Source organism: Ceratotherium simum, chromosome 3, assembly GCF_057802395.1.
Source record: "Ceratotherium simum simum isolate JZ-2026a chromosome 3, ASM5780239v1, whole genome shotgun sequence".
Classification (NCBI taxonomy): domain Eukaryota; kingdom Metazoa; phylum Chordata; class Mammalia; order Perissodactyla; family Rhinocerotidae; genus Ceratotherium; species Ceratotherium simum.
In genome coordinates, this window is record NC_141902.1 from 43,790,337 (window position 1) to 43,806,771 (window position 16,435).

At 40.7% G+C, this 16,435-nt stretch overlaps 1 protein-coding gene across 1 annotated transcript; it reads left to right on the forward strand.

The window, feature by feature from the left end:
* Window positions 1–1,213: 1,213 nt before the first annotated feature.
* On the forward strand, window positions 1,214–15,785 carry SEMA6D (semaphorin 6D). The gene is made up of 18 exons (XM_014780684.2): window positions 1,214–1,359; window positions 1,766–1,877; window positions 2,432–2,492; window positions 2,612–2,674; window positions 2,783–2,884; window positions 3,117–3,207; window positions 3,655–3,774; window positions 4,462–4,550; window positions 5,282–5,499; window positions 5,604–5,735; window positions 6,034–6,189; window positions 6,293–6,466; window positions 7,255–7,395; window positions 7,490–7,567; window positions 7,999–8,060; window positions 8,417–8,473; window positions 9,940–10,107; window positions 12,117–15,785. Exons 1-18 carry the CDS (start codon window positions 1,251–1,253, stop codon window positions 13,403–13,405), a joined length of 3,222 nt encoding a protein of 1,073 aa, XP_014636170.1. The 5' UTR covers window positions 1,214–1,250; the 3' UTR covers window positions 13,406–15,785.
* The last annotated feature ends 650 nt before the right edge of the window (window positions 15,786–16,435 follow it).

Sequence of the window (16,435 nt, forward strand, 5' to 3'; positions counted from 1 at the left end):
CTCCATGAAATTCATTGAGTCCTTTAATTTTTCCAGCCCTTAGTTTTCTCATCTGAAAAATGAGGGGGTTGGACTAGATGGTCCCTAAGGCCCCCTATGGCTCTAAAGTTCAATAAAGCTAAGAGGACAGGCATACTTAGGGTATTGGTTTGTGTCCAAATGGTTTTATGTAAAAACATAGACTTCCCCAGTGGTCTGGTGTCAGCTGTGCCGCTTCGTCCCTGCCCTGCTTTGCTTGACTGATTGATCATGAAATCATTTCATTTCTTTTAATTCCCTTTCACCCTGATTCAAAGCCATTTATGTCATTGCTTCCATGTTGGTCTTACTAAGCTGAGAGAACTGTTCCACTTAAGAATTTAGGGCTGGGCCGGCCCCGTGGCTTAGCGGTTAAGTGCACGCGCTCCACTACCGGCGGCTGGGTTCGGATCCCGGGCGCGCCCCGACGCACCGCTTCTCTGGCCATGCTGAGGCCACGTCCCACATACAGCAACTAGAAGGATGTGCAGCTATGACATACAACTATCTACTGGGACTTTGGGGAAAAAAAAGGAGGAGGATTGGCAATAGATGTTAGCTCAGAGCCGGTCTTCCTCAGCAAAAAGAGGAGGAATAGCATGGATGTTAGCTCAGGGCTGATCTTCCTCACAAAAAAAAAAAAAAAAAAGAATTTAGGGCTAAGGCTTGAGAAATGCTGGGAATTTGCCAATGCCCTAAGCAAAGATCTGATAAGGGATGACAGGACTATCACCTCCCTGGATATTTGCGAAGTAGCATGGGCATTTCGTGGGGGACAGAGACAAGCTATACTGGATGTATTTCAAGGCTGAGGGAAGGGAAACAGATTGGAGTTTAATTAAAATTCTAATCCCAACTTTGTCCATCTTCTTGCCAAGTCAGCAGCCAGCATTTCTGCTTGTGGATGGTCTGGTGATGTTGCTGTGATGACATACATAGTTACCTCAACAACTCTTACAAATTTGCCTAAAACTTCAGTATGCTCACCAGATGCTTGAATCAGGCCTGGCATGCTGCCATCTTTTGCCTGTGTTTCAGAGAGACCTCCTCCACCTCTGCCAGGGGTCCTGGTGGGAAGGGGGCATTGGGGAGAGCTGGTGGTGAAAATTGAGCTGATTACAAATGAGAAAAGTTTCATTACAGTATAGAGATCTTTCCAAACTGCTTCTGTTTTCCAGGTAGCTAAGTGGGATTTCTGAGGAGGGGCTGCTCTGACTTTGTCTTGGCCCACCATGAGGTTCTTCCTGCTTTGTGCCTACATGCTGCTCCTGATGATTTCCCAGTTGAGGGCGGTCAGCTTTCCCGAAGACGATGAGCCCCTTAATACTGTTGACTATCACTGTAAGTAATCTAAAGAACATTCTCCTTTTCTAAGAAGGAAGCCTTTTTGGTTTTGATTTAAAAGCATATTCATTTTTAGAAAGAAAGAGAAAGAGTTTTATGTCTGAAAATTGTTTTACATATTAATTTATCCACAGTCATTTTCTAGTGTTTGGAGAAAACGGGACAGTTGTGTTGGGTGTTTTTCTAAAACAACTCAAATATAGGTTATATATTTTCAGTTAAAAGAAAAAGACCATTTGCTGACATTCACCATCACCATCTTTTATTCATTTATATTCAAGACCTTAAAGGAGGAATTTAGTTAAAACCCCTCTACAACTAGTATATACAGCTAATCAATGCTGTATATTGATTCTTTAGCTCCATAATCCTGACTGATGGTTTAGCCCATTTTTACTTGCAGATTCAAGGCAATATCCGGTTTTTAGAGGACGCCCTTCAGGCAATGAATCGCAGCACAGGCTGGACTTTCAGCTGATGTTGAAAATTCAAGACACACTTTATATTGCTGGCAGGTAATTTTCCTCTCGTTGGTTTATTAGATTAAAATTCTTTTCTCTTGTGGTGCTTGCATTAATGTGTCTAGTTCATGAAAAACTAATATGTGATAGTGATCAAAAATTGCAAGCAGCCAAAAATATTCACCGAGAAGAGTCAGTGTTGTGTACCAGGAACAAAACACAGAGCTAGGGCCTTCAGCGGTGCTATTTTATTACTGCCATCAAGAAATCATACACCATTCTTTGTTCCTAAAACAGCAGGGGAAAAAAATCTTTATTCTTTTTTAACTTGGAATTATTCAAGCAAATATTAGAAGTATGTCTGTGCTAATACCAAGTAGCAGTTTGACCCACGCCTGAAGAGAAGAGCTTTCTTTGCTCCCTAACCACAGTGATATATAAAGGCATCTCACTCATGAAAAAGTACTCTTTGTTGACTTTGTTGGAGACAGAGAAAATCCAAATGATCTCGAAAACACAATAAAAGCAAATCTGTAAAAATAAAATAAGCAGCAGCTTAACATTTTGATGCATTCGCACGGTATGACTTACTGCCTTGTTTCCCACAGGGATCAAGTTTATACGGTAAATTTAAATGAAATCCCCAAAACGGAAGTCATACCAAGCAAGGTGAGCAAGTGTAGTTGGCAAATTTATTTGCATTCTGTCAGAACTTGAATAGTGTTCCCCTCCCTGCCAAAAATTTTCACAATTGAAAATGGAACTTTGGTTTTACTTAATTAATACAGAAGCTGACATGGCGGTCAAGACAACAGGATCGAGAAAACTGTGCTATGAAAGGCAAGCATAAAGTAAGTGAAACAGACGAGTACCTGCTAGATGTAGTCTTTATGTGGGCTTGATCCCACGGTGCCAGCATATGGAATGTCTAATATTAATGTGATTATTACTTTCTTTAGGATGAATGCCACAACTTTATTAAAGTATTTGTTCCAAGAAACGATGAGATGGTTTTTGTTTGTGGTACCAATGCGTTTAATCCCATGTGTAGATACTATAGGGTAAGTATATTTTATATGATGTGCTTTTTTTAATCAACTTTTCTTCCTTCACTGGTATGTTGTTAGAGTTGAATCCTTTCTGCTATAACTCAGTAATTTGTTTTATATCTAATGCTATGAAAGAATAAAGACAGAATTCTTCAAATAGAATTTCAGTACAAATAAAGCAGTATTGCCTTCAAACAGGAACATTGAACAGATGTGACACCAGCTATTTATTTTTCTTTTGTAGTTGAATACCTTAGAGTATGATGGGGAAGAAATTAGTGGCCTGGCAAGATGCCCATTTGATGCCAGACAAACCAATGTTGCCCTTTTTGCTGGTAAGATCCTTTGGTGTAATGAATGTAAATGATTAATGACGTTGAAGGTGCAAAAGGAATTTAAAGGAAGAAAAAAAAAGCTCATAACTAGGATAGCTACATTGATATAGGCATTTCAAAGACTAAAAGCTATGAACAAATTTCCAAAAAAGAGGAATTAAAAGTGAGCATATTATAAGTATTCTGACACTTGGCTCTGTTGTTAACTAGGCCAGTGACCCTGACTAAGTTGCTTAACTTTTTGATGCTTAGATCCCTCATCTGTAAAATTAGATAATACCATTGGCCAACCTGACACAGGTTGATTTTAAGTATCAGGTTTAGATTTATTTGTATATTTAGTGATAACACAGGTGAAGGCACTCTAGAGGGTATAACACACTATATAGGATAACACACTACAGAGTAATTATCATTTTTTTACCCAAATTATAACTTTGGTTTCAGATGGGAAGCTGTATTCTGCCACAGTGGCTGACTTCTTGGCCAGTGATGCTGTTATTTATCGAAGCATGGGCGATGGATCTGCCCTTCGTACAATAAAATATGATTCCAAGTGGATAAAAGGTACCTTTGAAGAGCAGTGTTGTGGGATTGCCAAGGGTAGTGGGATGGCCGAGTGCAAACAGGAGCCGTGGGCATCAGGAGGTTCAGTGCGTGACCTTATATTGTTTATTTAGAGCAAGTACAAGCTGCTTTGGTTGTGAACCGGAGCATTGACGGAGATGAAGAGACCAGTAGCCATGTCAGGAAAGTAGATGCATCCAGGATTTTATCCTAGGTGACCTCAAAAAAAGAGATTCCATTTCTCTGTGCCAATTTGCCTAGCTCTAAATGCACATCATACTCCTTGCTCACTCCCATCTACCTATCCTGGAAAATTAGTGAAAATCGATTAGTTCATATCTGCAGAGTCATTTTGTTCTTTGGAGTCTAGAAATCAAGATTTTTTATTCTCAACGTTAAGAGGTTTTCTTCCCTAGTTAAATAGGTTAATGAATAAATCTGTTGAAATAAAGACCTTTGCTGTAGTTCAGTTCCCTGTAGGCTTTTTACAGTCCATTAGCTGACATTAAAGACTCTGGGTTCCCTGAGCTTCAACACACCCAATATTGGGACTCCTCAAACTCATATCGGAGTTCTCATTGGCTTGAATGTAGCTATGCCACATCTGTCAGTCATGACTAGTCCTCGGGGTCTTATGCTAATTGAATTGTCCTTTAGGAACCAGTTTATTTTCCATTTTTCTTTTAGAGCCACATTTTCTTCATGCCATAGAATATGGAAACTATGTCTATTTCTTCTTTCGAGAAATTGCAGTGGAACACAATAATTTAGGCAAGGCAAGTATATGCACTTGACTTGTATTATGGACTTGTATTGCATGGAATTGAGCCCATGGAATTTAGCAGTTATGGTCTTTGCATGCTTTCCGGCACTCAATGCATTTAGGGCCAAGTGCAGAGAGGTGAGTTGCTTATCATGAGAGTAATTGCTGGGAAACACCTGAACAATGGCCAGAGTGGGAACAGCAGCCTTGGGCCTTGAAAAATGTCATCTTTTTCTGTCACTACACAGAGTGCTCTACAGGCACCCTTGAGCTATGGATCCTTCTTTATCTCTTTAGAAATCTATTGATAGTTTTTCCTTTCTCAGCATCAAAAGGCAGGAAGGAAAATAGGGGCCCCTGTTCAATTTCGGGTGCTTCAGTAAAAGCCCATATAATTTTAAAGCATTGCCACCCCTTCTATGCCAAGTTTAAGGATGGCACATTTCATTAACAATATGAGAAGCAAAGCGGGAGACAAAGTGGGGGAATGGTTCCCCTTCAGCCAAGCAGTTCGCTAGCTTACTTTATGGAGAGCTTGTTTGGCAGAACAGGAAAATGGCCCTTCTTTCTCACAGGTAAATCTAGTTTACATTTTTACCATACAGATCTCTAGAGAAGGCTGCCAGGTTCTTTTGAACCAGATCTATCTTGAGCATTTTTTGTCCCTTCCTTAAATAGCAGCTTTTGGTTTCCATTCCTCCTCCGTGCTCATAACCCTGGTGCTTTGCTTTGTCTCTTGGGCAGGCTGTATATTCCCGTGTGGCCCGCATATGTAAAAACGACATGGGTGGCTCCCAGCGGGTCCTAGAGAAACACTGGACTTCATTTCTGAAGGCTCGGCTTAACTGTTCTGTCCCCGGAGATTCGTTTTTCTACTTTGATGTCCTGCAGTCCATTACAGACATAATACAAATCAATGGCATCCCCACTGTGGTCGGGGTGTTCACCACCCAGCTCAACAGGTGAGAACAGATCCTGCAGTTCCAAAGACAGTCTGTGCTTGCTTGTGGGGACCAAGAGCAGCCCATTGTCACCTGATGATTTTCCTGATTTTCCCCCTTTTCAGCATTCCTGGTTCTGCAGTCTGTGCATTCAGCATGGACGACATTGAAAAAGTATTCAAGGGACGGTTTAAAGAACAGAGAACTCCGGATTCTGTGTGGACAGCAGTCCCTGAGGACAAAGTACCAAAGCCAAGGTAAAGAAAAGAGACAAAAAGGGTTTTTGTCTTTAACAAAACCCTGTGGTCACTGGAGCATCATCCTCCGAGAGCAGCAGGGCTGGCCTCGCATGCCAAGAGGGGCCTGTGCAGCTGCAGGCAGGAAGTCAGTAAACATAAGCCTGTGAGCGGGAACATGGAGAACCACAGGATCCAGGGAAATAGCATTGCTCCACGGGGTTTTGCTCACTCCTTTCTCTCTTGACCTCTTCTTTCAGAATGGACATTTATTCCTTAAATACAATTTGTGAGGGGAAAAACACACTTTTCCTTTCAGGCCTGGGTGTTGTGCAAAGTATGGCCTTGCAGAAGCGTATAAAACCTCCATCGATTTCCCAGATGAAACCCTGTCCTTCATCAAATCCCACCCCCTGATGGACTCTGCCGTCCCACCCATTGCAGATGAGCCCTGGTTCACAAAGACTCGGATCAGGTAAGGATGCGGAAACAGTGGCCCACTCCCATCCAGCGGCCAACTCGCATCCCTTCTCTTCTCTTTGGCCTACCCCTCTGACCTGGCCCACCTCCTCTGACAGGTACAGACTGACGGCCATCGCTGTTGACCATTCTGCTGGACCCTACCAGAACTACACAGTCATCTTTGTTGGCTCAGAAGCTGGCGTGGTACTTAAAGTTTTGGCAAAGACCAGTCCTTTCTCTTTGAATGACAGCGTATTACTGGAAGAGATTGAAGCCTACAACCATGCAAAGTAGGTATATTTTACGAGAATGCTCTTGAGCACTGCTCAGAAATTTCTGGCATGTGTTTCGTCTAGTCATTTCCTTCCAGCCTTCTAAATTAGCAGTGGTTTGGCATATTAGTGTTTTGGGTGTTTTTTTTTTTTCTCACTGAAATATATCCTGGGTTTGTTGTTTTCCTGAGTCCACTAGGGCTTGGAGGGTGGGCACTTGATGGGTTTAAAAATAATTCAGCCCTTGTTTTTCACCTGTGGAAAATGAGAACATTTTGGCACCACCCTTCTTACCTTGCAGATACATTTCAGGATGCAGCCGACAATTGGTTGCAAGCATTCACACACAAACAGAATACAGTTCTTCCAATCACTAATATAAAAGATTATTTGGACCATTGAAACAAATGAGAAATGGGTGAGAGAAATGGAGCAAAGGTGACTAAGGAGAGATCCAGAAGCACCTAGCACAGGAAGATTTAAATGAATTAAAACATCCTTTTTCTTTCCTGTAGTCTAACATGGTCTTCATAAATGCAATTCCCTTCAATCATCAGAATGGGAAAGTAATCTTAAAAAACCCTTTGTCCAACCTGAAATTTAACCAACCATGCAGAGCAGTAGAAGAAGAATCACATAATTATTACTTCCCAAACTATGAACTTGCCTGGTTTGCTACGGAAAATATTCCTTAAGACCTCCCTAGCTCTCAGTAATTGCAAAAACCAAACCCCACTTGCCTTGTATAGTTCATGTAGCTTTTGACTTACTAACCATATGGCTTCAAAATGTATCCCACAATATAGGTGTAATGCTGAGAATGAGGAGGACAGAAAGGTCATCTCATTACAGTTGGATAAAGATCATCATGCTTTGTATGTGGCATTCTCCAGCTGCGTTGTTCGCATCCCCCTCAGTCGCTGTGAGCGTTATGGATCATGTAAAAAGTAAGCTGATGTTTCTTTGCTTACCTGGGTCTTGCATCATCGAGAACTTTGATGATGAGAAAACCCAAGTTACATTCTGTTTGGTTTTCTACAGGTCTTGCATTGCATCTCGGGACCCGTACTGTGGCTGGTTAAGCCAAGGGGGCTGTGGTAGAGTGACCCCAGGGATGCTGTAAGTATACTTGTCACGTTAGCCAAGATCTTCTCCAGATCTGCTTCTATCTTCTCCAAAGTCTCTAAAGCCAGAAATTTTAGAAAACTTCCAATAACACTACTTTTCTTTCTTTCTTTTTTTTTTTTTTTTGGTATGGAAGAAGTACAAAAAAGAAAATCTGGAGCTGTGAGAGGAAAGGGAGGTTGTAGACACTATAATACTTAAGGGAAATGGATGAAGAGAAAAATCAATTCTCTTCTGCTCTTTTAAACATTCTAGTTACCAAATGTTTAACAGAATACTCATTTTAGCAAGCCAGGTTGAAATGTCCATTTTTTCTCTTTGCCTGTTCTTACTAATCAATCTGTGTTCTTGGTTCTGCTCTGATTGTCACTTGTGTTCCTATGAAGGCTGTTAACCGAAGACTTCTTTGCTTTCCATAACCACAGCGCTGGAGGATATGAACAGGACACGGAATACGGCCACACGGCCCATCTAGGGGACTGCCATGGTAAGACCCAGTCTTCCCTTCCTTCCTGGCACTTCTTTTTGATCACATTTGCACGTGAACATTATTTTACAATCAGCCTTTTAATGACTCAGGACACATACCACCTAGCATTTAACTTAAACTTCGCAAAAGCTGAGCTGTTTGGTCATGGGGATACAGTAGAGAAGAATCTTACTTTTTTTTTTCCTTCACCATTTACAATTTTGTAGGAAATCTAGAAAAAGGTAGTCTAACCAATAGGTTAATCTTTTAGTTTATAGTCTTTTCTTTGGACTTTTTTAGTTAATTGGAATTCATAAATTTTTGCTTTCTTTTGGTTACTTTTTACTGATTACTTGTTCCTTTAATTCTTTTAGAAATTTTGCCTACTTCAACTACACCAGATTACAAAATATTTGGCGGTCCAACATCTGGTTAGTTTTTTTTAATTTTTTTGAATTAACGACCTTTTCTTTCCTTCAGTTCAGCATTTTCAGCCCCTTCTCCCCTCCTTTTGCGCAGTTTGGCAGCCCTTCATTTTTCTGCTTCAACTCATAATCCCACCGATGGTACCGAAAGACTTTTTCTGACTCAGCACTTCACCCCCGTGTAGCATGTTAACAGTCCATCATTGACCGAGGCACATCCTTTAAGAAAAATCAAATGGATTAACATAGGCTGCATTCCAGCTGCACGCACATCACCCAAGCTTTCTTCTCTCTCACCCCTGTGCATTGTGAATGTTCCCTCTGACCATCTATATTTAATGGATGGCAGAATTTCATTATTTTCCCCTTCTCTTCTCACCTTTCCTAAGACCTAGTAAGCAAATACACATTTCCCCAAAATGTGTATTTATGAATTTTAGAGATCTTTTTGGAATGGTTTGTGGTGATCCTGGGAATCTTTGAATGTTGTCGTCTCAGTGGTGTACGAAAGGCTTCCATTGAATGAAGCTGGTTTCTGATGTATTGAGGTGTTCAACGGGCTCTCCACGCCCTGCTGTCTGTATCTGTGTTGGAGTCTTCATCTGTGACCGTTGCACCAGTCTGAATTGGGGTCTCCGGAGTTTTAACCTAAAATCATATGCTTACATTTTGAGGGAAAATCTACTTGGTGGAAATCAGGAATAGACATGCTAAGAGGTTAAGTTACTCCCAGTCCTATTGCTGCTTCTAAAACTCACCAGCAGTTTCTTTCCTCGGGGGGAGAAAAGGATGGCAGATCTCATGTATCAGAACATCTTTATTCAGCTTGTAAATGCCATTTTTTTGCATGAGTTGCTGCTAACTCTCTGGAAGAAACTCCCCAGGCATTTTGGAAGGCACGGGCAAGGTTCATCCCTGCGTCGATGCTTTACCAGGGACAGTGAGCCCTGGTAATCAGTGCAGTCAGTAATCTGCAGACGGATGGGAGGTCCATGGCAAAGCTGGACAGCCTACTTTACTGGGTCCAAAATCAAGTGTTTTCTGATGAAGTTACCCTGTAGGTTCCCCAGTAAAGGATATACAGTTTCCAACCATCTGTGGAAATGCTTTTAAAAATATACACAAAAAGAAATGAAATGATGTTGTCTCACAAAAGGATGTGAAAATAGCATTTCCTCTTTGGGATTTGTATTACCTTTTCCATGAGTGTCATTAATTACCACACGGGCTTCAATAGCAGTGTTTTTGAGTATCTTTAATTTTGAAATCTGCTTAATATATCTTTATTGTTAATTTTTAGTTTTCCCTTGTGATAAAGGGATTTGGGGTAGTCTCCTCAGACGTGTTTTTATGAAATCCTAGAATAGGCTTTCTCATAAAATTTACTTAAACTTTACTTAAAAATGCAACAGACCGGTCAGAAAAATCTGCCAACGCTACCCACGTTAATAAAAATCTGTTTGCCACCACAGACATGGAGGTATCTTCATCTTCTGTTACCACAATGGCAAGTATCCCAGAAATTACACCTAAAGTGATTGATACCTGGAGACCTAAACTGACGAGCTCCCGGAAATTTGTAGTTCAAGATGACCCAAACACTTCTGATTTTACTGATCCTTTATCAGGTATCCCAAAGGGTAAGGCCTCACCAGGGAAGTCATCTCTCACTGAGTGGAAACCTGATTCCTGCTATCTCTGAGGAGCGTGTGGACTTAGGGCTCTCTTGAGGGGAACCGGAACTGGACTTGCTGCTGTTGTTACCCCCTCCACTGGCTGCAGTCACTTCGGTTTCTGTGGACATGTGGAGCGCATTCCTTAACAGATGAAAGAGGTGGAAACCCTGTTAAAGAAAGAGGTGGTGAACCAGCGACTCAGACAATCTAATCTGTGTTAGTTTCTGTCTGAAAAAACTGAGAGTCTGCTCAGTATCAGAGAATTTCAAGGGTCACCCCAGCAACATCAAAAAACAAAACTCTGGGGGTCCCGGTGGCGCAGCGGGTAAGTGCGCGCGCTCCGCTTCTGTGGCCAGGGTTCACAGGGTCGGATCCTGGGCGCACACGGACTCACTGCTTGTCGAGCCATGCTGTGGCGGCATCCCATATAAAAGAGGAAGATGGGCACAACAGATATTAGCCCAGGGCCAGTCTTCCTCAGCAAAAAGAGGAGGATTGGCATTGGATGTTAGCTCAGGGCTGATCTTCCTCACAAAAAAAAAAAAAAACCTAATTAATTGCAAATATCCTGACATCAGATGTTTTGTCTAGGAGCCCTTTGCAGCCTTTTGTTTAGTTGCAATTCCATGTGCAGTAGGAAAGGGTATGTGGGGTGCTAAGTTGCTTGAATGCCACAAGCAATAAAACATGACAGGGTGCTTGTCCATAACTGTCATTTTCAGCCCATAATAGAAGCAGTTAGAAAACTGCTGCCTGTTGAGTTAGCTTATTAGATATATACTCTGGAAAAATCTTTTCTTTAGTCCTTGTTAAACTATGGTATCAGGTTTCCAATCAGTTTTTATAGCAGTGCATTGTCATTTATGATTTACATCTGTTGATTTTGGTTTTTATGTGATTTCATGGTAAACAATTTTATAATCCTTCTTTCTGCTTTGCTTTCTTTCATAATACCATTTCGTCCTACTTTTCTTTCTTTGTCTTTCACGATGCCACTGAATTCCATAACCCCAAACATTGATTAAAAACAACTAATGTTCAAAGCCCTTAGTACTAACCTAAAGCAACAGAATCTTCAAAATCACTCTGACTTACCTTATTCTGGGATAGCTGTGTTTATAGCATGTAACAGACTTGGATACCTCTAAAACTAACATTTCTTTGATTGACTGTTAGATGTCTGTGGTTGCATTAAAAATCCCAATAATTACAAACTAATTCACTCTTCTTCTTTTAGTCTAATTTAAATATTTCTTAAATATCTCAAGATAATTGGATATTACTTAACTGATACATAGTATATTTCTTTAGACTGTCTGGATTTCTATCATAGGAGGCAATTTAAGAGTGCTTCACCCCAAGATGGCATGAAAAAAAAAATCAAAGAAAATATGAAAATCTATATTTGTAACTAACAATGACGAAGCAGATGCTTTTAATTTGTGAACAAATTATGTGTTTTTATTCTATTTAAGATAGCGTAATCATATTAGCATAATTATTTTAGCATAATATATATTTATGCCGATTCATACATTTCCCTAATCCCAGCAGCTGCCCTTTTATCCTGATTTATGAATTAGGAGAAAATCATGAGACAAAGCATTTCATGAGTTTAAAATTGGCCGTTTAGAAAATATACACTTTCTAACTCTAATTTTTAGATAGAAACTCTTAAAATTTCACATATTATATAACAACTCTTTAAGAGGGCTTGGGCGATGGAAGACAGACAGACACAGATCAATGGGAAATTAGGGTTATCCTGGCATTTGCAGCAACCGTATATGTCTCTGGGAATCCTATTGTGATTAAAGAAAAAAAATATATGGAATTTTAGAGTCTACCTGACCCTCCAAGCTAAGCATATGGACCATGTGAAGGTAGTGTTGGCTCAATGGAAGCCATTTGCTGGCAAATACTGTTTTAAAGAAGCACGTCACTCAGACTCTTTTCCTGTGCGTCTATTGCAGGTGTACGATGGGAAGTCCAGTCTGGAGAGTCCAACCAGATGGTCCACATGAATGTCCTCATCACCTGTGTCTTTGCTGCTTTTGTTTTGGGTGCATTCATTGCAGGTGTAGCAGTATACTGCTATCGTGACATGTTTGTTCGGAAAAACAGGAAGATCCATAAAGATGCAGAATCTGCCCAGTCATGCACAGACTCCAGTGGAAGTTTTGCCAAACTGAATGGTCTCTTTGACAGCCCGGTCAAGGAATATCAACAGAATATTGATTCTCCCAAATTGTATAGTAACCTGCTGACCAATCGGAAAGAGCTGCCACCCAATGGAGATACTAAATCCATGGTAATGGACCATCGAGGCCAACCTCCTGAGCTGGCTGCTCTCCCCACGCCTGAGTCTACGCCTGTGCTTCACCAGAAGACCCTGCAGGCCATGAAGAGCCACTCAGACAAGGCCCATGGCCATGGGGCTTCAAGGAAAGAAACCCCCCAATTTTTTCCTTCTAGTCCTCCACCCCATTCCCCATTAAGTCATGGGCATATCCCCAGTGCCATTGTTCTTCCTAATGCTACCCATGACTACAACACGTCTTTCTCAAACTCCAATGCTCACAAAGCTGAAAAGAAGCTTCAAAACATTGACCACCCTCTTACAAAGTCATCCAGTAAAAGAGATCACCGGCGTTCTGTGGATTCCAGAAATACCCTCAATGATCTCCTGAAGCATCTAAATGACCCAAATAGTAACCCCAAAGCCATCATGGGAGATATCCAAATGGCCCACCAGACCCTAATGCTGGATCCTGCGGGACCTATGTCTGAGGTCCCACCCAAGGTCCCTAACCGGGAGGCATCACTATATTCTCCTCCTTCAACTCTCCCCAGAAATAGCCCAACCAAGCGAGTGGACGTCCCCACCACTCCTGGAGTCCCAATGACTTCTCTGGAAAGACAAAGGGGTTATCACAAAAATTCTTCCCAGAGGCACTCTATATCTGCTATGCCTAAAAACTTAAACTCACCAAATGGTGTTTTGCTATCTAGACAGCCTAGTGTGAACCGTGGGGGGTACATGCCTACCCCCACAGGGGCGAAGGTGGACTACATTCAGGGAACACCAGTGAGTGTTCATCTGCAGCCTTCCCTCTCCAGACAGAGCAGCTACACCAGTAATGGCACCCTTCCTAGGACGGGACTAAAGAGGACACCGTCCTTAAAACCTGATGTGCCACCAAAGCCTTCATTTGTTCCTCAAACCACATCTGTCAGACCACTGAACAAATACACTTACTAGGCCTCAAGTGTGCTATTCCCTCTGTGGCTTTATCCTGTCCGTGTTGCTGAGAGGATGATGTTGTAAGGGTACCTTAAGACAAGAGACTCGCTTGTATTTTAAGAGAACCAAGTGGCCAAAGAAACTCTTTCTAACTTTGGCAACATCAGAACTTGCCACGTGTAGCTACTGCAGCAAGGCTTCTGTGTACTTGTCTGAAAACAAAGGAAGGTGCTGGTCATTCCATTTCTTTTGTTTGAAGCTAAAGTGATGTGTAGCTCCAAGGGGCTATCTCACCGGTATAAAGAGCTGATCCAGTACTCAGAAGAATCTGTGAGCAAATACTTGAAAATGGGTTCAACTTAGACTGCCATTATGTGTGGTCTTCCCATTAAATGTGAACATTTTAATACGTATGCATTCACCTTGCCTCTTGCACAAATGTCGAAAAACAATGGTAATGTCTCAAAGAAACAAACTTGTAGATTACCAATTTGCTAAAAATTCAGTCTTTGACCCAAACTGTAGCATTTTTTTCATGTGTGGCATTTTTTTCATGCCACCAACGAACTGTGTTGCCTGTGTATGTGTGTGTGCGTGCGTGTGTGCCTGTGTGTTCTGTACCCACTAGGCTCTGTTTAGGTGCCCATTGCATCTTCTTGTGCTATGGAGTTGTTTACATTGAGCATGACTGAACAAGAAACAATAACTTCTTCCTACAGCAGTCCATTGGGAGAAAGAAATAAAACCGAGGCCGATTTGACCATCAAAATGATTAACTTGACTTACGTGGTACCCAATGCCAGAATGTAAGAGTTCTAAGTAATTTTGTGCTGCTATTCATTAAAACTTCTATTACAGTCTTGCCAGCTTAAGGAGATAGAGACGTTAAGAGGTATCCTTGATTATCCACCAGTATTTAGTAGTAAAATTTACCTGTCCACTGTGAATCCAAGCCTGAATCATTCTATTTAACCTTGGACACATTAATAAGGTTTTCTTTTGATTGTGTTTGCTTTCTCCTTTAACTCCTCCTACCCCCAAGATAAAAAAATGAAATAAAACAGAAGACAAAAGAAGGAGATGTGGAAGGAATTGTAATTGGCTTAACAGAAACAGTCTATGAAAACCTAACAGTGGTGCAATCATGTTGTCTATGTCATGTTATGTGAGAATTTTCTCCTAAGTCATGCAGGTAATGACAATATACTGTAAATATTACATGTGCGTTTACCTGAATCTGTGCATTTTGTGCCTTATTCATGAGAATGATAGAAGTACTAAAATATGTCAAGTGTTTTCAGTATAGCACATCATTTACTGAGTGCCAGTTGTCAATGTTTTTCAACCAGCACCTGAAAAGACTTTTTAAAAAATCATAAAACAAACCTAGAACAAGTAATTGTAAAACAATCCACCCAGATAGCAGCATTACACCCTTTGCCATGATAAACATTCCACTCTTGCTTTCCTAAGGATGAAACAGTGATAATGTGAAGTCAAATGAGGTCTCCCGGGTAAAGTGACACCTGTGGAAGCCATATAGAGTCATTTATTGGTAGTTTTGCAAAAGCCTCTTGCAGTTGATGATGTGCAACCCCGATGATTGTTTCAGTTAATATGCTGCACACCACACCGTGGTTTATTGAGCCTAATCTAGAAAGTATTGAGGCAGAGGAAGACTCCTGACTTAGTCAGACAAACAGGTTCACCTGTTTGCTTGTGATAACGCTGATGATATACATTACTTGGGGGAGGATGGGTTGCAGAAGACCAGAGCATTTGTATACAGAATGTAGAATAGTGATACAGTTATCCTTTTCCTTTGAGAATACCGTTTTGTAAAGAACGTGATTCCCTGAGATCTCTGGAAGCTCAAAAGCTAAAACTTCCGTTCTTGAAACACTTCAGCTTTGCAACTAAAATATTACAGATTAATAATAAATTAAACCAACCAACGGTAAACAGTACTCAGTCCACCGCCAACAAACGTGTTTGAATTCACCTTACCAATATTAACCCCGGCGTGCGGAACATGGAACAGTAACTCTATGTGAACCCGGATAACATTTTGTAACATTGTGCTGCCTTGTAGTTTGTAATGTGAGTTCTATCAGTATTTATGTTGAAATTTCTAACATAAAATCTAGTCTCTATCCTGTTAATTTAATTTTTAAATGCTTTATCCATTTGTGCAAAGGTAAACACAGATTGTATCTTTTTTAATGGTACGGCATAAAAAGTAACCCTCAAGTGAAGTGGCTCTATACTGTTTTATAGAGTACTTTAACATGTATAGAGATCTTGTAAACTTGTATTGTGGATGTGTAAATAATATGTACTTTGGGTTTTTAACACCGCATGTAAAGTCAAAATAAAATATACAAATCATTATATCCTGCCCCTTGATATCGAAGAGGTTTATAACGTATCATGTTTTAAAAATATTTTTAAGTCAGTGAACACCAGGGAGAGTTTCTTTTAAAATGTACCAAAATATTCTTATCTGGAATATTTGCTACTCTGTCATGGTTACACCACCATTCTCTTCTTGCAAGGCTGATACTGATGGGCAGAGCCCCTGAAAAACTGAGAAATGATTCAGAAAACCAGAGTAACTGTACCACATCGACAGTCAAATACTTCAGGCAAACATACTGGTAACTTGCCTTGTCCACATATCTAGTTCAACAGACGTTTTTAAAATTCATGATTTGTACTCCCATGTGAAAATTTTAATGTCATTTTAGTCCAAAATTATAGCTAGCAAACCGGGTTCCTGTGAACATTTCTTGCTATTTTGCATATGGCATTTCTCAATTCCATTGTTTTAATTGAATAGAATATATTAAGAGATATCTGCCCCAAATATTGAAACGGAAAGTTAAATTATGATTCCATTTGGTTCTTCCCTTAGCATGGAGCGAGATGGTGGCTGCTGTTATTGCCTCTTGTGGATGTTGAGGGTGGCATGACACTTCTGGGAGAGACAATAGGAGTGTTTGTAGCAATCCCTGTGCTCTTGGTTCTAGCAGCTGCTCCTGGCCGAAG